At 34.7% G+C, this 27,803-nt stretch overlaps 1 protein-coding gene across 1 annotated transcript in view; it reads left to right on the top strand.

The window, feature by feature from the left end:
* The window catches only part of LOC116738374 (catenin alpha-3-like), a 468,686-nt gene that overhangs the window by 401,349 nt on the left and 39,534 nt on the right, over window positions 1-27,803 (top strand). The window contains exon 5 of the mRNA XM_032595164.1: window positions 1,299-1,562. Coding sequence (XP_032451055.1) covers window positions 1,299-1,562 — 264 coding nt within the window. The remainder of the gene's footprint in view (window positions 1-1,298; window positions 1,563-27,803) is intronic.

Here is a 27,803-nt window from a genome sequence, read left to right on the forward strand (position 1 = left end):
GCATTACTGTTACCTAAACTACAGGTTTTATTTGAACTTCACAAATTTTTCCATGAATGTCTTCTTTCTGTTCCAGGATCCAATCTAGGGTATCATATTGCATTTAGTTGTCATGCATGTCTTCCCTGTATCCTTTGGTCTGTGACAGTTTATCAGTACCATCCTTTTTCATGACCTTAACAGTCTTGAGGAATATTGCCCAGGTACCATATAGGATGTTCCCCAATCTGGTTTTCTTTATTGTTTTTCTCATGATTAGGCTGGAGTTGTGGACTTTGGGAGAGAATACCAGTGAGGTGAAGTGCTATTCTTGTCACAATATGTCAATGGGTACATGATACTCATGTGATATTACTGATGATGTTAACCTTTATCACTTGGCTAATGTAGTGTTTGCCAGGTTTTTTCATGGTATTTTGACTAGTTTTGATCAGCTATCACTTATATTTGACTTTCTTTTCCCTGTCTTCCCACTGTTTGGAATGCTTTTCATTTATATTTACTTCAAATGTCATTTTCAGAAATATCTTCTCTGACCACTCAAGCTAAAGAAGTCTCTATGACATTTCACTTTGTATTTTCTTCATCGCATTTATCATTGCCTGAAATTGTCTTGTGCAATTGTTTACCTTGTTTATTGTTTGTTGATTGTCTCCCACCCCCTCAAACATGAACATAGGCTTCAGGAGAACAAGATCCTTGTAGGACTATTCACCTCTGTACACTTGACATCTAGCACAAGGGCTAGCATATAATAAGTGCTCAGTAACTATTTTTTGAATAAATGTCAAAGAAAAAAGATCAAGGATTAAATTATTTATAAGTATTTCTGAAAAAGAATGAAAAATAGCTGAATGGTAGGAGGTTCAATTTAATATTCTTAACTGAATCAGTTTAGTTTTAATGAAAAGGTTAAATGCAATCATAAGCATCTATGGAAATAGGTAATCAACATCCTTGTAATTCAGGCTCTCTTATAATGCACTTAATAATGTGAATGCCAGAGTATTTTTCTGACTTATAAGCAAGATATGACTGACAAATGTAAGATCTGCTTAGTTATTATACATCTGCACCATTTGTGACCTTTATTTGCAAATTGGCTCAGTTTTCCTATTGTAGAATTTTTAACAGAATCTGAAGGAGTGTAGAAATAATTGATGCCCTGGATTTTAACTTATACCTGACTTCTTAGCATCTATTATCTTTTCCTTTATATTGACAGATAAATGGAACATTTTTGTATAAATCTTTCTTTTATAACCCATTTTAAAGAAACTTCATATGTGTTTCTTTAGGACTTAAAATCTCCAAATCAGAGGGATGAAATCGCAGGGGCCCGGGCCTCTCTGAAGGAAAACTCCCCGCTCTTGCATTCAATTTGTTCAGCTTGTTTGGAACATTCTGATGTTGCTTCCCTTAAAGCCAGCAAGGACACAGTTTGTGAAGAAATTCACAATGCCCTCAATGTAATTTCAAATGCTTCACAAGGCATCCAGAATACGATTGCCCCACCGGAATCTAAGGCAGCCACCCTGGGAAGTGCCCTTGATGAGCTTGAGGTAAGTGGAGAGAAAGGTAAAATGTGATTTGATGTACCCCAATATGAAAATAAACACGGGTTTTCAGACCTGTGTTGGAGTTTAGACTATGAGTAAATAAAAATCCAGTTACTTAATCAGTCTCTATCATTGCCTTGTATCTTCCAATGAATTGATTGGCAGGAAAATATTCTATCTTTAGACTTCTGATTCCTTTATATTACTTCCAAGGAAGTCAATGAATTTAAAGTGAGATTGTTGATTATATTGAAATGATAATTTTAGTTTACATGGATCAATTTATGAAATGTAGGATTTACTCATTCCACAAATACTTATTACTGGCACTTTCTTTGTGCTTGGGATATAATAGAGCACTCCCCTCATGAAGCTTACGTTTTAACAGAGAAATATAGGCAAAAAACAAAAACAATGAACACTGTGGATAAGTAAATAGAATGTTACATTGAGAAAGTGAGATGACTTGAAGGCTTGAAGGAGATTAGATAATTCGGCAGATGGATATCTAAAACTAATGTTTAAAAGCATATCCCCATTGTTTAAGGACAGCACAGACATCAGGGTGCCTAAGTGGAAAGTAAGGGGATGAGTCAGAGCTGAACTGAGAAGATCCAATGGGGCCAGGTTATAGAGAACTGTGTGGGTTGTTGGGGGTTCTGGCTTTTACTTCAAGTTAAATGGGAGCCATTGTAAGGTTTTAAGCAGAGGTATGACACTGGAATCTAAGAAGGACTACACTGGCTACCTGAAGAACATAGACTGAAGGGGGAACCAAAGAAGAAGCTGAAAAACCAGGCAGAAAACTATTATAGAAATACGGGTTCCATCCTTATGTTTACATACACCAACTCATTCCACCTCACAGTTTAGTTTGGACCAAGGTGGCCTCAGTGATTATTAAAGCTAAATTTTGTAAATGAAGCCAACTAGATTTGACAGAACTAGTGTGGGATGTGAGAGAAAGGGAGGAGCTATGGCTGATCTTTCAGGCTGGATCTTCCCAATGCACACACTGAACAGAGTTTGGGATACAGGTGTTGTTAGGAATTAACATGTGTGAAGGGAAGAGGGAGGGAGCAAATTGAGCAGAGGAAGAATTCTACCTGTGGGCCAGACCCACAAAGTGTAGACCAATCAGTAGAGAGCTCGAGAGGAAGGGTTACCCTTTAGTGTACCTTCTCAGGCAGACATAGCCAGGCTTTTTTTTTTTTTTTTTTTTTTTTTTTTTTTTTTTTGCCTCCATCAGGCGATAGATGCAGGTCACCCTGCCTTGGGAAGGGTATGACGTCCAGGCACAGGGAAGAGGGGGCAGGCCCCTGCATCTGAGGCAAACCCTGTGGGAACTGACAGCTGGGGGCCATCTGCTGGCCTTACTCCCAACAGTCCACAACTCAGCAATAAGTCGTACACAGAAGAGAGATGTGGACAGTACACCTCTCTGTCTACCACAAATAATCTTAAGGTTTTGTGTTTTTGTTTTTTGTTTTTTTGTTTTTTTGTTTTTCTTCTTTAGCAGCTTGATAGATGAAGTTTTCATCAACCATGATGAGGATCACTGGGTGAAGCCAGTTTTGAGAGGAAGATCAGAAACTCAGTTTTCAACAGGTTTAGCTTGAGATATTTATCAGACATTCGAGTGTGATGTCAAAGATCATTAACTATGCAAGTCAGACACACAGTTGCTTGATGAGAAGCAACATAATGTAGTGCCTAAAAATAACACTTTTAGAACCCAAATGCCAGGGCCTCTCTCTCAGCTGTGGACTTGTTGCCCATGTGACCTTAGGAAAGATACTTAAAAAAAATTTTTTTTAATGTTTATTTTTGAGAGAGAGAGAGAGAGGGAGAGAGAGAGGCAGACTGAAAATGGGGGAGGGGCAGAGAGAGAGGGAGACAGAGTCAGAAGCAGGCTCCAGGCTCTGAGCTGTCAGCATAGAGCCGGACTTGGGGCTCCTACCCACAATCTGTGAGGTCATGACCTGAGCCAAAGTTGGATGCTTAACTGACTGAGCCACCCAAGCGTTCCATGAACTTTGGAAAGTTACTTAATTCTCAGTTTTCTCATCTCTAAAGTGGATTAACAATAGGGCCTACATCGTAGTTTTGTCAGAATCAGTGAATCAACAATACATGTATGCTTAGAGGAGTGACAGGTACATTATAAGTGCTCACTAAATATTAGCTCTCATTATCATTAGTGGAGATGACTATTTGAAGGCAAAATTTTCCACAATGAAATCAATGCAATTAAAATTACTAAAGTCTTACTGGTAATTTAAAATATAAACTAAATACATATAATTCCTATTATTGTTCTTAACATTATTTCTTTCATGACAAACTTATGAAAATATAATTTATTTAAATTTAGAGTAACTTTATTCTTTTCCTTTAGTTACTTGTCTTTAAACAGATGTCTTCATTTCTAATCTGACATTATTAAATTCCTCATTATTGACATCCATGCAAAAATTTATTATTAAGTTCATAATAATTAGCATCTATGTGAAAATTCTAGAAACTAAGTAAAATAGAAAATTAGTGGTGACTCTTTAACAGTACCCATCATCTAATTGTTTTCCATCTAATTGTTAATAAACTTGTCTATTAGATGCATGTGTTCTCTTCATAGTAAGATTGAAAACTCCTTGTTTTCAAGGGAAAGATTGTCTTCCTTACTAATTTTATACCAGTGATGCTGGCAGAATGTTAGGTCCCCCATACATTAATATGTAACATTACTTCATAGCTAAACAGTTAACATAAATGTATTACTTAATTATTACAGTGTCACTATAAGATAAATCCTTAATTTTTGTTTTACAGAAAATAAAACTGAGACTTAAGGAAGTTATATAACTTGCTCAAATCAGAAGGCTAGTGAGTGGTAGTGTCTAGAATGTGATCTAGTCTTTCTGATTCCAGAAGGTATTTAAGTTCCGTGCTGTATTGAATTCTCACAGATACAACTTAACATGCTTAATTTATGCTAAGATTCTTAATCTGTACGAACCATCAGAGAAATTATAAATGTAACCAAGTCCAAAAGATGGAATTCTTTTTTAGTGAAAAGGACTTTGTGCCTGAGTAATTTAAATAGAACTACTCTGTATTTGGAGCGTAGCTGGTATGGTGACCTAAAGTGGACTGATAGGACTGTATATCATATTTTTCACAGAACTAAAAACAGAATTATGTCAGGGGATAAGATATCCAGTTTATCCTGGATACTTATTCTATATTCTTAAGATTATAGAAGAAGATGGAATATTTCCAAATTGTTCTTTCTTTTGTGACTTCTCCTTTTTCTATTTAGTTGAAAGTGTGGAAGTGGCTGCTACAGATAATATATGGCAATAATTAGAAGGAGAAAGTGTGTGTGTGGGGGGGGTGTAACTTTGATGGGAGTGGGAATAGGTATAGTGATGGAGTCTTCCCTTTCTCAAGATGAGTGGCTGACTCATTTCTGAATGAGGCAGGAGAAAGATATTTCCCAGAAATCCTAATGCTGTCTTAACAACCTTTGAAATCAGTCCCAGTTACAGTTAGGGATGTACAAACCAGTACAAAATGCCTGAATTTGCATATATCTATATCTATATCTATATCTATCTATATTATATATGTTACAAATAGCTGCAGAGTCTCTCTGAACCAGAATTTATTGAGCATTTAGCTTTCTAAAATGGTTTTGTAAATTAAATGGTTGCATTTTTCTTCATTTACACGAAACTGTATTGGTAAAGGATCCAAAATAACCTTTGCTCTATCTTGCTTCTGCAAATATAATACTATGAAATAAACTGATGTAGTAAATACTCTGTTGGGAGTAAGTCTCATTAAATGTTTATAGTGTGGAAATGTATCAGAGTGCTTATTCAACAACTACGATGCTGAAGCTTTGTTAAATCTTTCATTCTGGTTCATGGCTGGTTGTGGATATTAAACCTGAGATTTGTTGCTAGAGGAGAAAATAGAAGTTGCATTAGAACACTGTACAGGCTAAACTGATTAATATATTGGAGAGCCTGATGTGAATTATAAGACCATTCTTTTTGCATTTGTGACTGAATAGGAGTTGAAAAGTGTCAAATTATAGATTGACAGAATTTTAAAAATACCTTTAAACGAGAAACTTTGCCAGTGAATATTGCTTTGCAACTCCAAGTCCATTAAGACATATTTTCTCTTTTTAAAAATTAAAAAAAATTAAGTAAAAAACTTTTTAATATATATTTTTAAGCTTATTTATTTCTTTTGAGAGAGAGAAAGAGCACAAGTGGGGTCAGGGCAGAGAGAGATGGAGAGAGAATTCCAAGTATAATCTGTGCTATTAGCAAATAGTCCCACGTGGGTCTTGAACTTACAAACCGTGAGATCATGACCTGAGCAGGTATCAAGAGTCAGACCCTTAACCAACTGAGCCACTCAGGTGCCCCAAGACATATTTTCTCTTACGCAGTGGGAAAAAGTGGTGGTTGTAATCATGGCTGTAAGAATTATCCAGAACTTCTTGTGTTAAAGATGATAATAACAAAAGAGTTTTGTAGTATTTTATCAAACAACTGTCATATTTATTTTCTTATTTTTAATATATTCACTCCTATATCATCATTCATATATTTCTTTATGCACTGTTGTATTCCCAACACCTAGAACAATGTCCTATAAATAGTAAGTGCTAAGTGAATATCACTGAACTGAAAGTAGGAAGGAAGAAAGGAGGGAAGGAAGGAAAGAAAGCATATAGGAATGCTGTATGTCATTTTGTGATTTGCAGGGAATAACATGTTTTCCTTACCCCTTTTTTTTCCTCTTCTTTCTCCAAATGATAACATATGTACTTGGAGTATGTTGCTGTACTTAATTTTTAACTGGGACATGGATTTAGTGAGGGTAACTACCAGAAATATATCTAAGTGATATGCTGCATAAATTTTTTTCTGTGATAAGAGAAAAAGTTATCTACTTTTAGTAGCTATTTAGGCTAATATCTAGCTTTAGTTTAGGTTCCCTGCCACTGCCAAGATATGCTGCCTTTTACCAAGAGTAATTAATTTTGAAGAATGTGTTTACCTGAGGGAGAAAACAGCCTCTGGCAATCAGATTAGCATTTAGGAACTAAAGAAAAATGGGCATCACTGGTGTCTAGAAGCCCTTTGATATGATTTTATTTTATTTTTTTTTAAGTTTAGTTTCTAGAAATATAAACTGAAAGAACTAAAAGTGATAGATAAAATATTTTTAAATACATGGGTAATCTGATAGGTAAATTGGGGAAATTCATTGAGGCACGCCAGATACAAAAAGCAGACATCCAGACTAGCAAACCAGCAATAGCACTGTGCTGATACTGAGGATTTCTTTTCCATTATGGCCTGTAGCTTGGATTTTGAAAGACCATGAACTGAGGACAAAAGACAAAGCCTTTATCTTGCCATCTGGAAAGTCACATGTCCCTTAAGTGAAGCGGAGAATCCTTAAATTTCACTACCTTTTAGGATGAATAAGAAAAACATGAGCTCATACAGTAGGAGATAGTAGGAAAACGTGACTGGCTTAACTTTGACTCTGGGTAGCTCAGAAAAACTACTATAAAATACCTTGGAAAGTTTTTAACCATAAGTCTGTCCTTATCTGGATTTTGGGTCAGAATTCATATTGTCTGTATAACCTCTAAAACCCAAGCTGAAAATTTAATTTAAATTGTCCTGTCTTGGCAATACCTCCACGTACTTGCCAGAAGTAAACTCAAGTTCTCTGTGTACTTTATACATAGTCCACAAAAATTTTTCATAAAGGTCTAAGGAAAGTGAATTGTCACAAGATACACAAATAAGCAAGACACATGAATGAGACTTTGCAGAAAGCAAACTGCAGAATTAGAACTTAAGACACTGCAGATATTGAAATTATGATAGTGAATATAAAGTAGTATACTTAATATACATTATTCACTCATTTATTTACTAAAGTATGAGGAGTATGGTGAGGGAACAAAAGACTGTCAAAATTGGCCAGGCAGAACTGTCTAAAATGAGAAACATAATCGTGAAAATTCAATGGTTAGGCAAGACAGGAGATTGGATAGAGAATTAATGATCTAAAAGATATATTTGAAGTTCTTTATAATGCACCATGGAGACACAAAAATAAAAATACTTTTTAAAAAGCAGTTAAGATACATGGAGGATGTGTGACAGTTTTAAAATATTCTAATATAAGATCCAGAAGAGAGAAAGTATAAAAATGATACTAAGAATTTCCTAGGATTGATGAAAGATACCAACCTTCATAGCTAAGAATCCCAATAATTCTCAAGAAACATGTATAAAAAGAAATTCACGTTTACACATACTGTAGTGAAGCCGAAGAACACCAAAAACAAAAAGAATATTTTTTTTTTTTTTTTAAATTTTTTTTTCAACGTTTATTTATTTTTGGGACAGAGAGAGACAGAGCATGAACGGGGGAGGGGCAGAGAGAGAGGGAGACACAGAATCGGAAACAGGCTCCAGGCTCTGAGCCATCAGCCCAGAGCCCGACGCGGGGCTCGAACTCACGGACCGCGAGATCGTGACCTGGCTGAAGTCGGACGCTTAACCGACTGCGCCACCCAGGCGCCCCAAAAGAATATTTTTTAAAAAGGGAGACCTCTGTTCTCAGCAAGATGGCAGAATAGAAGGCTCCTGACTTTCCCTCTATCTGTGAACACACTGAATAAACAACTACACATGTATCAGTTACCCCTGAGAGAAATCCAGAAACTAGTTGAGAGATTCCTGCACTTTGAGCAATTGAGAAAATACCCACATCAAGACAGGTAGGAAAAGCTGAGATATACTTTCACCATAAACTCCACCTCAAGCAGATTACCATATAAATGAGATGAAGCCTCCATTTCCCAGCTTCTCCTTGAAGAGCAAAGCTTTTGTTTTTAATTGTTGAGGTGCACAACATGTTGATTCTATACATTACTCAGTGCTCATCATGATAAGTGTTGTCACTGTCACCATACAATGTTACTACAGTATTATTGACTATATTCCCTATGCTGTACTTTTTATCTCTATGACTTACTGTTTTATAAATAGAAGTTTGTACTGCTTAGACCTCTTCATCTATTTTGCTTATCCCCTCACTCATCTCACCTCTGGCAACAACTAGTTCTCTGTATTTAAAATATGGGTTGTTTTGTTTTGCTTGTTTGTTTGCTTTTGTAGATTCCACATTACAGTGAAATCATGTGGCATTTATCTTTCCTGTTTGACTCATTTCACTTAGCTTAATACCCTCTAAATCCATTTATGTTGTTGCAAATGGCAATATTTCATCCATTTTTATGGCCATGTACTATTTCATTGTAGATATATACCACTCCTTCTTTATCTGTTCATTTATCTATGGACACTTAGGTTACTTCCATATCTTAGCTATTATAAATAATGCTGCAATAAATATAGGGGTACATTTATATTTTTGGATTAGTGTTTTTATTTTTTTGAGGGTAAATACCCAGTAGTGAAATTACTGGACTGTATGGTAGCTATAATTTTAATTTTTTGAGGAAACTCCATATTGTTTTCCACAATGGTTGCATCAATTTATTTTTCTACCAACAGGGCATGGAGGACTCCTTTTTCTCTGTGTTCTTGCCAATAGTTTTTTTTTTTTTTAACGTTTATTTATTTATTTTGAGAGAGAGAGAGAGCATGAGTGGGAAAGGGGCAGAGAGAGAAGGAGACAGGATCCCAAGCTAGCTCCATGCTGTCAGCACAGAGCTGGTCACAGGACTCGATCTCACAAACTGTGAGATCATGACCTAAGCCGAAATCAGGAGTTGGATGCTTAACTGACTGAGCCACCAAGGAACCCCAACACTTGCTGTTTATTATCTTTGTGATACTAGCCATTGTGACTGGTGTGAGGTAATACCTCGTTATAGTTTTTATTTGCATTTCCCTGGTAATTAGGGATGTTGAGCACCTTTTCAAGTGTTCAGTTGGTCATCCCTATGTCTTCTTTGGAAAAATGTCTATTCAGGTCCTCTGCCTGTTTTTAATTGGATTTTTTTGGTATTGAGTTGTATAAGTTTTTCATATATTTTGGATGTTAGCCCCTTATCAGACATATCATTTGCAAATATGTTCTGCCATCCAGTAGGGTGCCTTTTTGTTTTGTTGATGGTTTACTTTGCTGTGAAAAAGCATTTTATTTTGGTGTAGTCCCAATAGTTGATATTTGCCTTTGTTTCCCTTGCCTGAGGAGACATATCCATAAATATGTTGTTAAGGGTGATGTCCAGGAGATTACTGCTTATGTTTTCTTTGAGAAGTTTTATGGTTTTAGTATCCCATTTAATTCTTTAATACATTTTGAGTTTGTGTATGGTATGAGAAAGTGGTCCAGTGTCATTCTTTTGCATGTAGCTGTTCAGTTTTGCCAGCGCCATTTATTGAAGGGTTTGTTTCTACCTCATTGTACATTCTTGCCTCCTTTGTCACATTAATTGGCCATATAGATTAGGATTCATTTCTGGGATCTTCATATCATTCTCATAGTCTATGTGTCTATTTTTGTGCCGGTACCATACTGTTTTTATTAGTGTAGCTCTAGTATATTTTTGACATTTGGGATTGTGATACCTCCAGCTTTGTTCTTTCTCAAGATTGCTTTGGTTATTTGAGGTCTTTTGCGGTTCTCTACAAATATTATTTGTTCTGGATCTGTGAAAGATGCTATTGGTGTTTTGATAGGGATTGCACTGAATCTGTAGATTGCTTGGGTAGCATATACATTTTAAAAATATTAATTCTTGCAATCCATGAACATGGAATATGTTTTCATTTTTTTGTGTCATCTTCAGTTTCTTTCATTAATGTCATATAGTTTTCAGAGTATAGCTCTTTTTCACCTTGGTTAAATTTAGTCTTAGGTATTTTATTCTTTTTGGTGCATTTGTAAGTGGGATTGTTTTCTTAATTTCTTTTACTGCTGCTTTGTTGTTAGTATGTAGAAATGCAACAGATTTCTGTACATTACTTTTTACCCTGTAACTTTACTAAATTCATAGTTTATTGATGGAGTCTTTAGAGTTTTCTATATATAGTATCATGTTATCTGAAATAATACCAGTTTTACTTCTTCCTTACCAATTTGGATGTCTTTTATTATTTCCTTTTTCTTATCTTATTTATGTGGTTAGGACTGCCAGTACTTTAATGGATACAAGTGGTGAGAGTGGTCATCCTTGTCTTTTTCCTGATCTTAAAGGAAGTTTTCACTTTTTTCCCATTGAGTGTGATATTAGTTGTGGGTTTTTCATTTATGGTCTCTATTATGTTGAGGTATGTTTCTTCTAAACCCACTGTGTTGACAATTTTTATCATGAATGGGTGTTGTATTTTGTCAAATGCTTTTTCTGTATCTATTGAAATGATCGTATGGTTTTTATCCTTCCTCTTGTTAATATTATGTATCACATTGATTGATTTGTAAATATTGAACCACCTTTGCATCCCTGGAATCAATCTCATGTGGTCCTGGTAAATGATCTTTTTAATGTGCTATTGAATCCAGTTTATTAATATCTTGTTGAGGATTTTTGCATCTATGTTTATCAAGGTTTTTTTTTTTTGTACTGTCTTTTTGTTTTTTGTAGTATCTTTTTTGTAGTTTTCTTTTTTCATAGTATCTTTGTCTGGTTTTGGTGTCAAGATAAAGCTGATTTTGTAGAATGAATTTAAAGTTTTTCTTCCTCTTCTCTATTTTGGAATAGTTTGAATAGAATAGGTATTGATTCTTATTTAAATATTTGATGGAGTTCACTTATGAAGGCATCTGGTCCTGAATATTTGTTTGTTAGGAGTCTTTTGATTACTGATTCAATTTCATTACTATTAATTGATCTGTTCAAGTTTCTATTTTCTCTATTTTGTTTTGGAAGATTGTATGTTTCAAGGAATGTATTCATTTCTTCTATGTGGTCCAATATATTGGCATTTAATTTTTCATAATATTCTCTTATAATTCTTTGTAGATATGTAACATCAGTTGTTATTTCTCCTCCCTCATTTATAATTTTATTTGATTCCTCCCTCTTCTTGTTGAGTTTGACTAAAGGTTTATTTATTTTTCAAAGAAACAACTCTTGGTTTTATTGATCCTTTCTGTTGTTTTTGTAGTCCGTAGTCCACTTATTTCCATTCTAATCTTTATTATTTCCTTTCTTTTGCTAGCTTGGGCTCTGTTATTCTTTTTTTAGTTCCTTTAGAGGTAAAGTTAGTTTTTTTATTTGAGATTTTGCTTGTTTCTAGGGTAAGCTTGTATCACTAAAATTCCCTGTTAGAACTGCTTTTGTTGTGTGCCAAAGGTTTTAGATCATTGTGTTTTACTTTCCATTTGTCTCCATGTATTTTTTGATTTCCTCTTTTATTTTTTCTCTGACCCATAGGTTATTTAGTAGCTACCGTTGCTGTTTGGCCTCCAAATGTTTGTTTTTTCCTACATTTTTTTCTTGCAAATGATTTCTTTTTTATTTTTAAAATAATTAACATACAGTTTAATATTAGTTTCAGGTGTACAATATAGCAATTGAACAGTTTCCATACAACACCTAATGCTCATCAACAGCAAGTGCCCTTTTTAAGTCCCATCATCTATTTAACCCATCCTCCCATCCACCTCCCCTCTGGTAACCATCAGTTTGTTTTTTTTTTTTTTTTTTTTGTAGCTAAGAGTCTGTTTCTTTGTTTGCCTTTCTCTCTTTTTTCATTTTTTTTTTGTTTTGTTTCTTTTTTATTAAATGTTTACTTATTTACGAGAGAAAGAATGCACAAGTGGAAGGGGAAGAGAGAGAAAGAGAGAATCTCAAGCAGGCTCCGCATTCAGCACAGAGCTTGATATGGGGATTAATTCCTTGATTACTCTGCTGCTTCATTATTGGTGTATAGAAATGGAACTGATTTCTGTATGTTGATTTTATGTCTTGAAACTTTGCTGAATTCATGTATCAGTTTGAGCAGTTTTTTGTGGAGTCTTTCAGGTTTTCCATGTAGAGTATCATGTTGTATGTGATGAGTGAAAGTTGGACTTCTTTGCCAGTTTGGATATCATTTCTTTTTGCTGTCTGATTCTTGAGGCTAGGGCTTCCAGTACTATGTTGAACATCAGTGGTGAGCGTGGACTTCCCTGTTGTGTTCCTGACCCTAGGGGAAAGATCTCAGTTTTTCCCCGTTGAGGATGATATTATCTGTGAGTCTTTTGTATATGGCCTTTATGATGTTGAGGTATGTTCCTTCTATCCTCCTTTCTTGAGTGTTTTTATCAAGAAAGGATGCTCTGTATTTGTCAAATGCTTTTTCTGTCCATATGTACACCCTTACTTTTTGGGAGATTTTTGATTACTGTTTCAATTTCTTTACTGGTTATGGGTCTGTTCAAGTTTTTTATTTCTTCCTGTTTCAGTTTTGGTAAATTGTGTGTTCCTTGTAATTTATCCATTTCTTCCAAATTGCCCAATTTGTTGACATATAATTGCTCATAATATTCTCTTATTATTGTTTGCATTTCTTTGGTTTGGTTGTGATCTCTTTCATTCATGATTTCACCTATTTGGGTTTTTTTCTTTTTCTTTTTGATAAATCTGTCTATAGGTTTATCAATTTTGTTAATTCTTTCAAAGAGCCAGCTCCTAGTTTCATTGATCTGTTCTACTGTTTTTTTTTTTTTAGATCATTGATTTCTTCTCTAATCTTTATTATTTCCCTTCTTCTGCTGTTTTGGGGCTTCATTTGCTGTGTTTTTTTTTCCAACTCCTTTAGGTATAAGTATAGGTTGTATATTTGAGACATTTTTTCCTTCTTTAGGAAGGCCTTGATTGCTATATACTTTCCTTCTTATGACTGCCTTTACTGTGTCCCAAAGGTTTAGGACTGTCATGTTTTCATTTTTATTGGCTTCCCTGTACTTTGTTATTTCCTCTTTAATTTTCTGGATAACTCATTCATTCTTTACTAGGATGTTCTTTAACCTCCAAGTATTTGTGGTCTTTCTAACTTTTTTCTTGTGGTTGATTTCAAGGTTCATAGTGTTGTGGTCTGGAAATATGCATGGTATGATCTTGATCTTTTTGAATTTGTCAAGGGCTGATTTGTGAGCCAGTGTTTGATCTATTCAAGAGAATGTTTTATGTGCACTCCAGAAGATTATGTATTCTCCTGCTTTAGGATGAAATGTTCTGAATATATCTATTAAGTCCATCCAGTCCACTGTGTCATTCAAAGCTATTGTTTACATGTTGATTTTCTGCTTAGATGATCTGTCCATTGTTGTAAGTGGGGTGTTAAAGTCCCTTACTAATGTGGTATTATTATCAATGAGTTTGTTTATGTTTGTGATTAATTGATTTATATATTTGTGCTTTCATGTTGGGGGCACAAATATTTACAATTGTTAGATCTTGGTGGCTAGAACCCTTAATTATGATACAGTGCTCTTCTTCATCTATTACAGTCTTTCCAATCTAGTTTGTCTGATATAAGTATGGCTCCTCTGGCTTTCTTTTGATACCCATTAGCATGATATGTAGTTCTCCATCCCCTCACTTTCAATCTGCAAGTGTCACTATGTCTAAAATTAATGTCTTGTAGGCAGCATACAGATGGATCTTGTTTTTTTTAATCCATTCTGATACCCTATGTCCATTGATTGGAGCATTTACTCCATTTACATTCAGAGTGAATATTAAAAGATATGAATTTAGTGTCATTGTGTTGTCTGTAGAGTTGGTGTTTCTGGTGATGCTCTCTGGGTCTTTCTAGTCTTGGTTGTTTTTGGTTCTTTTTTGTTTTTTTGTTTTTATTTATTTATTTTTTCTACAAAAAAGGGGAACTATCTCTCCTTCTTTTCTGAATGACAGCCTTGGCTGGTTAAAGGATTCTTGGCACATATTTTTCCCACTCAGCATGACAAATGTATCTTGCCACTCCTTTATGGGCTGCCCAGTTTCTGTGCACAGATCTACTATGAACCTCATCTATCTTCCCTTGTAGGTGAAGGCCTTTTTTTTCCCCTTGCTGCTTTCATGATTATTTCCCTGTCTGTGTGTTTTGTAAATTTGACTATGATATGCCTTTGAAAGTTGGTTTTTATTGAATCTGATAGGAGTTCTCTGTGCTTCCTGGATTTTGATGTCTGTGTCCTTCCCCAGATTAAGGACATTTTCAGCTATAATTTGCTCATGGAAAACTTCTGCCCCTTTTTCCTTTCTCTTCATCCTCTGGGACTCCTATAATATGAATGTTAGTCCTCTTTAATAAATTGTTGAGTTCTCTAAGTCTTGTATCATGATCTTGTGACTTTGTTTTCCTCTTTTTTTAGCTTCATTATTTTCCATAATTTTATCGTTTATATCACTGATTTCCTGCTCTTTTTCATACATTGTTACCATCATGGCATCCATTTGAGATTGAATCTTGGTTATGGAATTTTCAATTTCTGCCAGACTAGATTTTGCTTCTTTCATCTCTGTGGAAAGGGTTTCTCTGGTGTATTCCATGTTTTTTTTTTCAACTCCTGCTAATATTCTTAGTATTGTGATTTTAAAGTCGAGTTTAGACATTTTACTTTAAACTGTGTTGATTAAATCCCAGTCATCATTACTTCCTGTTCTTTCTTTTAGGGTGAATTCCTCCATCTTGTCATTTTAGAGGAAGAAAAAAATAATAAAATAAAATAAAAATAAAAACGGTTAAAAACAAAACAAAATCAAATAAAGGAATCTAGATTCTAGTTGTGTTTTGGTCCACTTGTGAAGAGAAGCTTGATAGAAAAGAGGAAAAAAAAATAAAAAAATAAGTTAAAATTTAAAAAGTTATAAAATAAAGAAAATAATATAGAATAAAACGTTGCTCTTTCTGTATCTAAGAAAGAAAATGAAAAGAAAAAAACACATAAACAAAAACAGAAGAAAAAACAAACAAATGAACAAGCAAAGAAAAAGAAACCTAAATGAAGCTAGATTCAGTTTCCCCTAGAACTGAAACTTTGCAGCACACTATGGTTCATAGACTAAGCAGTTGGCAGGGATTTGTGCTGGTCTTCTGGGGGATGTGCTTGGAGAGCACATGTAAGTGGGGCTTGGTGTAAAGACTCCATTCTCCCCTTGGTGAGGCTGCTTAGCTCACTGGGGTCAATCAGTGCAGGTGGGCTAGAAGTGAAAATTGCTTCACCTCACTCTCTAGTCTCCAGAGTGTCTAGTCTGCCACAGATGCAGCAACAATCTCCCCTACTTTGTCTCAGGCTTCCATCTGCTTTCCATCTTCACTCTATCTGTGTCCAAGCTATCTGCCTGCTAGGTGGCACCTCTCTCCAGAGTTTTATCTCAGATTGGGTTGTGTTTCAAAACCTCACACTTCAGAGATGCCTACAGTTTGGACCCATAGTGATTCTCTAGGGGAGCATTTCACTGTGCTGAAGTTGGTACTGGCTTGTCTCAGAAAATTTTCGCATGACCGTGCAGTGGCAGAGGCTCAGAGTTTATGGTAAATCGCAACACACAGCAACACTGCCCTCAGCCTGTGTCTTTGCTCCTATATCAGTAAATGTGGCAGCTCTTTGGGGCCTCCTCGGACTTTTGCCCATGAAGAGGCCATATCACCTCTCTCAAATGCACTCCAAATGGGAACTGCTTCTCCTTGTGCCACACGTGCTGCCCACTCCTGGGGATTCACCTTGCTTCCTTTTCAGGTGCACCACCAGGCACTGAGTTCCAAAACCAGACTCTGTGCTCCACTGTTTATAGAAAACTGGTGGTATTGAAACCCTCTCCTTTTTTCCCCATCAATGGTTTTGGGGAACAGATTTCTTGTCCAATCCCCTGCAAGTGTTTTTACTCTTTCTTCTCTCCAGCTACTTTTGGGGGTGGGAGTGCTTTTCTTGTACAACCCCAATGCACTGTACTCTCTTTCCTTTCTCTTTCTCTCTCTGTCTTCTCTCCATGAAATGGCTCCCTACACTCATGGCACCATGGCTTTTCTCTCCCCCAGTTCACCTCTCTGTACTACATACTTGCCAAGATCTCTTACTCAAATTATGCAGACTGTTGCATTAATCCTCAGATCAGTTTCCTAGGTATTCAAAATTGTTTGAGGTTGATCTAGCTTTGTTTCAGGGATGAGACAAGCTCAGAGTCCCCATACTACTACTCCACCACCTTAACTCCTCCTAAACCAACTAAAGAAATCTTAATAACTATAAGAAGATTGAAATCATATGAAGCATCTTTTACATCTTCAGTGGTATGAAACTAGAAATCATTAACAGCTGGAAAGTGGGGAAAATTCACAAATATGTGAAAACTTAACAATATACTTATGACCAACCATTGCGTAAAAAAGGAAATCAAAAGATTTAAAAATATCTTGTAACAAATGAAAATACAGCTTATTAAAAATGATGGGATGCAGCAAAAGCTGTGCTAAGAGGGTAGCTTATAGTGATAAATGCCTACATTAAGAAAAAAGGTAAAGAAAGAATGGATTTGCCTTTACACCTTAAGGAGCTAGGAAAAGAAGAGCAAAATATGCCCAAAATTAGCAGAAGAGAGGACATAACAAAGATCTGGGCATAAATAAATGAAACAGGAATCAGAAGAACTATAGAAAAAATTAGTGAAACTAAGAACTTTTATTAAAAAAGATAAATAATATAAATATATACAAGCATTCAGCTAGATTAAGGGAGAAAACTGAAATAAAATCATAAAGAGGAAACATTACAACTGATATCACATAAGTACTAAGAATTATAAGAAACAATGAGCGATTATATATCAACAAATTAGATAACCTAGAAGAAAGGGATACATTTTTAAAATCTTATAATCTGACAAGATTGAGTCAAGAAGAAACAAAATATGAATAGACTAATAACAAAGAACAAAGTTGAAACAGTAATCAAGAACCTCTTTACTAAAAAAAGCCCAGGACTAGATGGCTTAACAGGTGAATTCTATCAAACATTCAAAGAAGAAATTATACCAGCTATTCTTAAACTTTTCCAAAACATAGAACACTTTTTTGGAAGACAGAACACTTGCAAGCTCATTCTATGAGGCCAGCATCATCCTAATACCAAATACAAAGACACCATAAAAAAGTATAGGCCAACATCCCTAATGAACATAGATGCACAATATTCAAGAAAATACTAGTAAACTGAATTCAACAGTTCTTTAAAAGCATTTTACATAATGACCAAGTGGGATTTATTTCTGGGATGAAAGGATGGTATAGCATACACATATCATCAATGTGATGTATCACATTAACATAATGAAAGATAAAATCTGCATGAGCATCTTAATAGGTGCAGAAAAAGTATTTGACAAATTTCATCATGCGTTCATGATAAAAACACTCAACAAATTAGGTACAGAAGGAACTTTTTTCAACAATAAAGTCTACATATGTAAAGGCCATATATGAAAGCTTACATGTAACATTATAATCAATGAGGAAAAACTTAAGTCTTTTCTTCTAAGATCCAGTACAAAGAAAGGATGCCTGTTGTTACTACTTCCATTCAAGATAGTACTCGTAGTTCCAGCCAGAGCAAATAGACAAGAAAAAACGTAAAGGCATCCAAATCGGAAAGGAAGAAGTAAAACTATCTCAGTTTGCAGATTAAATAATCATATATAGAGAAAACCCTAAAGATTCAACAACAACAACAACAACAAAACCCTGTTAGAAACAATAAACAAATTCCTGCAGGATACAAAATCACATACAAAAATCAGTTGTATTTCTATACACTAATAACGAGCTATCTGAAAACAGTTTAAGAAAACAATCCCATTTACAATAGCAACAAAAAAATTAAATACTTATGAATAAACTTAACCAAAGAGGTAAAAGACTTACACTTTGGAAAGAATAAAACATTGATGAAGAAAATTAAAGAAGATACAGAAATTGTGAAACATCTCATTTTTATGGACTGGAAGACTCAATATTGTTAAAATGTCCATACTACTCAAAGTAGTCTACAGGGTTCAGTTCCAGCCCTATGAAAATCCCAATGGCATTCTTTACATAAATAGAAAACAATCATAAAATTCATATAGATCCACAAAGAAACCAAATAGCCAAAGCAATATGGAGAAAGCTAGAGACATTATACTTTGTGATTCCAAAAGATATTATAGAGCTAAAGTAATTAAAACAGTATGATACTTACATAAAAACACATATATAGATCATTGGCCAAGAATAGATAGCCCAGAGGTAAATTCAAACACTTATGGTCAACTAATCCCCGACAAACGTACTAAGACTACAGAATGGGGAAAAGGATAATCTCTTCAACAATGATGTTAAAGTGAGTAATGCAGAAGACAATAATGTCCGGTGGCTGATTTCTCAACTATAGATGATATAAAACAGTGGATTCACCCTTTTAAGTCTCAGGATTTAAGCTTGAATGCAGTACACAATGCAACTATATTTCAAGAACAATGATAAAGACATTTTTACACAACTGGAAACTTGTGTAGTTTGTCAAAAACTTCACTGAAGAAATCGCGGAAGAAAGAGAAAAGGGTACCAATATAAGAATTTGTAAGGAGAAGAAATGGTAAATATATGGGTTTACTTATCAAATACTAACTTTTTTAAAGGATTAATAATTATGTGTACTTAGTATAATTAAAAATATGGAAGTAATGTGCCTGGAAGTAATAGCACATAGTTAAGATTGGAATAAGCTAAATGTTCTAGGATCTTAGAATTTTTTTTTTTTCTGGAAGAAAGATGAAGGTATTGATTTGCTTTGGATAGTCCAAGTAAGTATGTTAAAATATCTAGAGTAACTACTAAAAATGTATAAGAGACAGTATAATTTGAAAATAGGAAGAAGGAAAAATAGGATGAGAAAATACGAAACTCAGGCTATCCAAAAGAATAAACAAATGGAGGGGGAAAAAAACTAGAAAAAAATGGGACAAATAAATATAGAAAATATGATAATAAAATAAATCCAAATATTTCTGTAATCATAATAAATGTATATGAAAAGCTACACTTTTTAAATGTTTATTTATTTTTGAGAGAGAGAATGTGTGTTCACTTGAGCTGGGGAGGAGAAGAGAGAAAGGGGCATAGAGGATCTGAAGCAGGCTCTGTGATGACAGCAGAGAGCCCAATGCAGGGCTCAACCTCACAAACCCTGAAATTGTGACCTGACCCAAGGTCAGACACTTAACCAACTGAGCCACCCAGACACCCTGAAAACTACACTCTTAAAAGCACTAATACTGAGAACTTAGAATAGAAACCAAAATCTAGCTATATGCTGTTTATAAGAAACTCACCTAAAGCATCAAAACAGGAAAAGTTTGAATGTCAAAGGATGAAAGAAAATATATAAGAAATTCTAACCAAAGAATGCTGGTGTAGTATATTAATATTTGCCAGAATAAATTACTAATGATGGTTACTGTCTAGTGGCAAAAGTTTAAATGGATCAGGAGGTTGTAGCACATATTTTTCAAGAACACATGGAAAATGAACAAAAATTGACCATGAGATTTTCAAAGTAGTATCTGTAGGCCACTACAAGATACTTATATGTAGATAAATAAGTGAAGTTTCCCCACCATTTGGAATCTTTTTTGAAAAGCAAATTTGTATAACTACTAGATTAAAGAATAAATTATAATTGAAAGTAAAAAGTAGTTGTAACTGAGAAATAATGAAAATAAGCAAGAAAATTTGAGGAATATAACTAATGTAAGTAAAGGGAAATTTATCACCTAAAATAATACTTAGGAAAGAAGAAAAGCTGAAAATTAATAGAAACTATTCATATTTATATTGCATATTGCCTAGCACAGTGCCAGGTACATATTGTTTCTATTTAGAGTTTGAAAGAGAACAATATAAGAAACCTAGAAGGAATAAAAATAATAAGATATGAGTAGAAATTAATTAAATCACAAATATATAGTGAAGATCAACAAAGACAAAAGTGTGTTTTGAAAAGACTAATAAAATTGTCAAACTGGTGATGCAATAGATTAGAAAGAATGAGAGCAAAGAGAAAACAGCATCTAAGAATGACAAAGGTAGCATAACAATGAGAATATTATTAAATATTCCAAATACTTTAATATAGAGAGAATATTATGAACAAATTTATACTGATAAAAATTAAAAATTGGAAATATTCCTATTAAAATATAACTTACCAAAATGGACTCAGAAATAGACAACATGAATTAAGGAATTAAATTGAATTAATAGTTAACAGTTTTTACACAAAGAAAACACTAGGCCCTGATACATTAACAGACAAGTGTTACAAACCCTTCTGGGGATATATCCGTGTATTCTTATGTAACTTCCTGAGAACAGCAAAAGAACTATCAGCTTTTCAATTCATTACATAAAATTGATGACACCAATACCAACAGGCCAATTAAAGATGGGAATTCACATGCCAATCTAAGGACACAGAAATCTTAAAATATGAGCAAACTGTTTAGCAATAAAATAATTCATTACGACAGTTGAATTTATTCTAGGAAAGTGATGTTAGTTCAACATTAGAATATCTATTGATGTTCTTTTTAAAAAATGTTTACTTATTTTTGAGAGAGAAAGAGAGAGCGAGAGACAGAGCAAGAGACAGAGCGAGAGACAGAGCATGAGCAGGGGAGGGGCAGAGAGAGAGGGAGACATGGATCTGAAGCAGGCTCCAGGCTCTGAGTTGTCAGTACAGAGCCCGACACAGGACTCGAACTCACGGAGTGTGAGATCATGACCTGAGCTGAAGTCAGACGCTTAACCGGTTAACTGAACCACTCAGGTGCCTCTCTATTGATGTTATTTACCACAGAGAAAAACATATATTTTAATCTCAGGGCACACAGAAAACATTAGAAAAATTGAATGTAGTTTAAAACTTCTAGCAAGCTAGGAACAGAAGTGAATTTTTTTAACTTGCTAAAGGATTTCCATACAATTCTACAGTAAACCTCACACTTAAATTTCAGGTATTATAACATTCCCCTTAAAATTAGGAATGAGACCTAATAATGAATGAAAATGAATAAATTATGGCAATACACATTAAAATGAATGAATAACAAAACATAAAGCTTTTACAAAAAAGCAAGCAATATAAGAATCCATACAACATTTTAAAAATTTATATAAAGGTTGAAACTTGCAGTACTACACCATATATGTATATATATGGTTTATATATATATATAAAAACACCATATATATACATAGATATATACATATATATGTATACATATATATGTATACATATGTATATACATACACATATGGGTTTTTTTTAGTGGTACAAATGTATGTGGTAAGCTATAAAGAGAAGAAAAATTATAATTAATGCAAAATTTAGGAGCAGAGGGGGTGAGGAAAGAGGGTACATAGCCACATCAGGAGGTTTAGAGCTATGAGCATATTCTTTTTCTTAAGCTGGTTGTTACATAGATGTTTTATTATTATTATTATCTTTATTTATAATAATCTGTTATTTATGAAGTAGTTATTAAAATTTAATGAAATATATTAAAATAGTATAAATCTTAGAATAGGTGATGCTACAATGTTCTCTTTAAATTTAATAGGCATTTGTTAAATCTAGTTTGTGTGAAGCATTGTGCTAGGTACTGCCTTATTAGCACCTTACATTTGCAATATTAAGTGTGTTTATCTGCATATTTTATTAATAGGACAAGATTTCCTTGTAGAGCAAGTAGGTCAGGAATTATTATTTGTTTTATAGAGCAGAAAACTAGTCTTCTGTCAAGTTGTATAACTTGTCCAAGGTCAAATAGACAGTAATTAGAAGAATTACAACTTGAACTCATTTCTCATGGGGCCCCTTCCCCTAATAATTGTCCTTTCCAAATACCAACTCTTTCAGAAATGATAGTGTTAGAACATACTAGGTCTTGAGTTTAATACATTTATTTGTTTACATACCTGCCTTTCCCTATTAGATGGTGAGTTCTATGAGTAGAGGAATGGTGTCTTGTTAATATTTATATTTCCCACTTTCCACAAGAGTGCCAGGTACATAGTAATTGTTTAATAAATATTTGTTGAAAAGATAATGAATTGTTGGCATTTGAGAACCTGGTGAGAGATATTCATACATCTAATAAATGTTTATCCAGGCCAAAATGAACAAATCAGGAGACTATAGATGCTGGAGAGGATGTGGAGAAACGGGAACCCTCTTGCACTGTTGGTGGGAATGCAAATTGGTGCAGCCGCTCTGGAAAGCAGTGTGGAGGTTCCTCAGAAAATTAAAAATAGACCTACCCTATGACCCAGCAATAGCACTGCTAGGAATTTATCCAAGGGATACAGGAGTACTGATGCATAGGGGCACTTGTACCCCAATGTTCATAGCAGCACTCTCAACAATAGCCAAATTATGGAAAGAGCCTAAATGTCCATCAACTGATAAATGGATAAAGAAATTGTGGTATATATACACAATGGAGTACTATGTGGCAATGAGAAAAAATGAAATATGGCCCTTTGTAGCAACGTGGATGGAACTGGAGAGTGTGATGCTAAGTGAAATAAGCCATACAGAGAAAGACAGATACCATATGGTTTCACTCTTATGTGGATCCTGAGAAACTTAACAGGAACCCATGGGGGAGGGGAAGGAAAAAAAAAAAAAAAGAGGTTAGAGTGGGAGAGAGCCAAAGCATAAGAGACTGTTAAAAACTGAGAACAAACTGAGGGTTGATGGGGGGTGGGAGGGAGGGGAGGGTGGGTGATGGGTATTGAGGAGGGCACCTTTTGGGATGAGCACTGGGTGTTGTATGGAAACCAATTTGTCAATAAATTTCATAAAAAAAAATGTTTATCCAGTAATAAAAGGACAGGATCGTCTATCTTAATGATTTAAAATGGAAAGTAATGAGTACATTGTAAATAAAATATGTGGCTAATAATGATGGCTAGACCTTGCTTGCTCTTGGCCTCTTGGGAATATTAAATCCATGTTGTACATGGTATTATGGAATTGTTCAACTTTTACGATTTCATAAAAGCTTAGATTTCATTTCAAGCTTAGAAAAGGCTTTCAGGTGGCCAGACATAATAATGATTTTATTTCTTTTCTCCGAAAATTGGAAACGGTATAACTGAAATCCAGAACAGAGCTTAAAACAAAATCTTTTGAAATATTATGCATTTCATGTCAGTTTATCATCAATATTTATTTATTAGGTAACTTTTTTATTCTTACATTGTCATATGCTTCACAGAACTAGACAAGACGTAAAAGAAATTGTCTCCAATCTAAGACTTGATTACCTGTTGAGGAGATGAGAATAACATAAACCAAACTACTAGAGTCCAACACAATAATACTCCTTCATGTCCTCAGTCATGTGTCATAATTTGGCTTCTCTAGGAGGATGACTCTGGGATGGCATTGAGTGCTAGTTAGTGTTAGTTTAGTATTAGGGAGTGTCCCAGTGAAAAATACAAATGAGAAGTAGCATGGAGGAAAAATAATTTCTGAAGGTTAATTTTGCTGTTCTTGAGTACATTTACTTAGTTTATTGTTAGTCTTATTTTTTCTTCCTTGTTTTACTTATTTATTTAAAATGTTTATTTTTATTTTTGAGAGAGAGAGAGGAGGGGGAGGGGCAGAGAGAAAGGGAGACACAGAAGATGAATCAGGCTCCAGGCTCTGAGCCATCAGCAGACAGTCCCACGTGGCACTCAAACTTGTGAACCAGGAGATCATGACCTGAGCTGAAGTTGGACGCTTAACTGACCGAGCCACCCAGGCGTCCCTTCTTCCTTGCTTTAAAATAAATTCACAATGTCAGTTTTCCTCTGGGCACCTTGTATTTGAGATGAAATTCATTTCTTTTCTGTCTTTCTTTTTTTTGTTCAAAATAAACATCTGTATCTAGCTCTATCTATCTATCATGGTGTTTTTTTGTTTGCTTGTTTGTTTTTTGGCCTAAGAGTGTTAGACGTGTTTTAAAGTTTTTAAATTGGATTTTGTTTGTTTTTGTCATTATTTAATTTATTTTTTTAGATTTACTTATTTAAATTCAAGTTAGTTAACATACAGTGTAGTATTGGTTTCAGGAGTAGAACACAGTCATTTATCACTTACTTAAAACACCCAGTGGTCATTCCCCATCCACTTCCTATCTAGCAACCCCCAGTTTGGTCTCTGTATTTAAGAGTCCCTTATGGTTTTCCTCCCTTTCTGTTTTTATCTTTTTTTTTTCCTTCCCTTCCTCTATGTTTTTGTCATCATTTAATTTTTTTAAGTTTATTTATTTATTTTGAGAGAGAGACAGCAGGAATGGAGAAGGGGAAGAGAGTGGTGGAGAAGGAGAGAGAGAGAAGATCCCAAGCAGGCTCCCCCACTTCCAGCACAGAGCCTGACATGGGGCTTGAACATATGAAGCCGTGAGATCAAGTCCTGAGCTGAAACCAAGAGTTGGACGCTTAACTGACTGAGCTACCAGGTGCCTCTTAAATTAATATCTAGTTTCACTAAATTTTGGTCAGAAAATGTAAGTTTTAGGTGCACCTGGGTGGCTCAGTCGGTTGAGTGTCCAACCTTTGATTTCTGCTCAGGTCATAATCCCAGGGTCATGGGATTGAGCCCCATGTTGGTCTCCTCACTGAGTGTGTAGCCTGTTTAAGATTCTCTCACTCTCTATCTCCCTCTGTCCTTCCCTTCCTCCTCCTCCTTCTCCTCCTCCTCTCTCTCTCAAATTAAAAAATATATATAAAGGAAAAAAAAGAAAATACACGTTTTAGCTTACAAAATTTTTTGAAATTTTTTGAAACTTGTAGATTTTCTTTATGGCTTAATTTTGTGTTTTTTTGAAATTTTGCACATATATTTGGAAAAACATATGTTCTCTCTTTATTCAATAGGCATTTCTAAAAAATCCATTATGTTGAGCTTCATGATTGAGATGCATTGTCTGCATCCTTGCTCTTGTTATCTACATCACATGTTTGAGGGAGGGGAGTTGAATTTTCCCATATTACAGCAGAATTCCATTTTCTCCTTGTATTTCTAGTGGAATTTTGTTCCATATATTTAGAAACTTATATTATTAGGTTCAGAAATATTCTTGAGTGTCATGACTTCCTGATGCATTATACCTTTTATTATTATATAATATTCCTCTTTATCCTGTTTAATAGTGTTTGCTTTGAATTCTTTTTTTTCTGATTTTAATATTGATATTCCTGGCTTCCTTTCTATTATCATTTTTGTGATATATAATTTAGCATTAATTTCATTCATTTATGATTAACAGCCAGTTTCATAAAAAATGCATGAATTCTTGTAAAATATCATAAAATGACAGAAATATGTAAATGAATTATTTGTGTTCCTTTTTATCCACCTCTGTTCCATTCTTTTTGCCAGAGATATTAAGGGTTTGGTGTATATTTTCTGTATTCTTTTCTGGGTGGAGACACTTTTTTTCCCTTTTGTTATTATTATTATTTTTTTTCTGAAACTCCTATTAAGATGGATGTTGGTCCAATGGAAAAAAGACAGCCTCTTTAACAAATGGTGCTGGGAGAACTGGACAGCAACATGCAGAAGGTTGAAACTAGACCACTTTCTCACACCATTTACAAAAATAAACTCAAAATGGATAAAGGACCTAAATGTGAGACAGGAAACCATCAGAACCTTAGAGGAGAAAGCAGGAAAAGACCTCTCTGACCTCAGCCGTAGCAATCTCTTACTCGACACATCCCCAAAGGCAAGGGAATTAAAAGCAAAAGTGAATTACTGGGACCTTATGAAGATCAAAAGCTTCTGCACAGCAAAGGAAACAACCAACAAAACTAAAAGGCAACCAACGGAATGGGAAAAGATATTTGCAAATGACATATCGGACAAAGGGCTAGTATCTAAAATCTATAAAGAGCTCACCAAACTCCACACCCGAAAAACAAATAACCCAGTGAAGAAATGGGCAGAAAACATGAATAGACACTTCTCTAAAGAAGACATCCAGATGGCCAACAGGCACATGAAAAGATGTTCAGCGTCGCTCCTTATCAGGGAAATACAAATCAAAACCACACTCAGGTATCACCTCACGCCAGTCAGAGTGGCCAAAATGAACAAATCAGGAGACTATAGATGCTGGAGAGGATGTGGAGAAACGGGAACCCTCTTGCACTGTTGGTGGGAATGCAAATTGGTGCAGCCGCTCTGGAAAGCAGTGTGGAGGTTCCTCAGAAAATTAAAAATAGACCTACCCTATGACCCAGCAATAGCACTGCTAGGAATTTATCCAAGGGATACAGGAGTACTGATGCATAGGGGCACTTGTACCCCAATGTTCATAGCAGCACTCTCAACAATAGCCAAATTATGGAAAGAGCCTAAATGTCCATCAACTGATGAATGGATAAAGAAATTGTGGTTTATATACACAATGGAATACTACGTGGCAATGAGAAAAAATGAAATATGGCCTTTTGTAGCAACGTGGATGGAACTGGAGAGTGTGATGCTAAGTGAAATAAGCCATACAGAGAAAGACAGATACCATATGGTTTCACTCTTATGTGGATCCTGAGAAACTTAACAGGAACCCATGGGGGAGGGGAAGAAAAAAAAAAAAAAAAAAAAAAAAAGGCCGTTAGAGTGGGAGAGAGCCAAAGCATAAGAGACTGTTAAAAACTGAGAACAAACTGAGGGTTGATGGGGGGTGGGAGGGAGGGGCGGGTGGGTGATGGGTATTGAGGAGGGCACCTTTTGGGATGAGCACTGGGTGTTGTATGGAAACCAATTTGTCAATAAACTTCATAAAAAAAAAAAAAAAAAAAAAAAAAAAAAAAAAAAAAAAAAAAAAAGATGGATGTTGGCCTGTCTGGGTGAGTCTTGTGGCTTTTAATTTTATTTCTCATAGTTTGCATATTATTATCATTTTTCATTTTGGCAGGATTTTTTGGCTTTGTTTCCTCATCACTAATTTTGCTATTAGTTGTTCATTCTGCTGTTCAAATCTTCTATTGTGTAATTTTTATAACTGAAATACCATTTTTAACTTCCAAGAACACCTATGGTTTTATTGTGGCTATTCTTTTCATAGCTATGGTAAATGTTTAAATCTCTTGAGGATGTTAATTATACTAATTATATATCCTTCATAGTTTAGTACTTCTG

The sequence above is a fragment of the Lynx canadensis genome, chromosome D2 (assembly GCF_007474595.2).
Source record: "Lynx canadensis isolate LIC74 chromosome D2, mLynCan4.pri.v2, whole genome shotgun sequence".
Lineage (NCBI taxonomy): Eukaryota > Metazoa > Chordata > Mammalia > Carnivora > Felidae > Lynx > Lynx canadensis.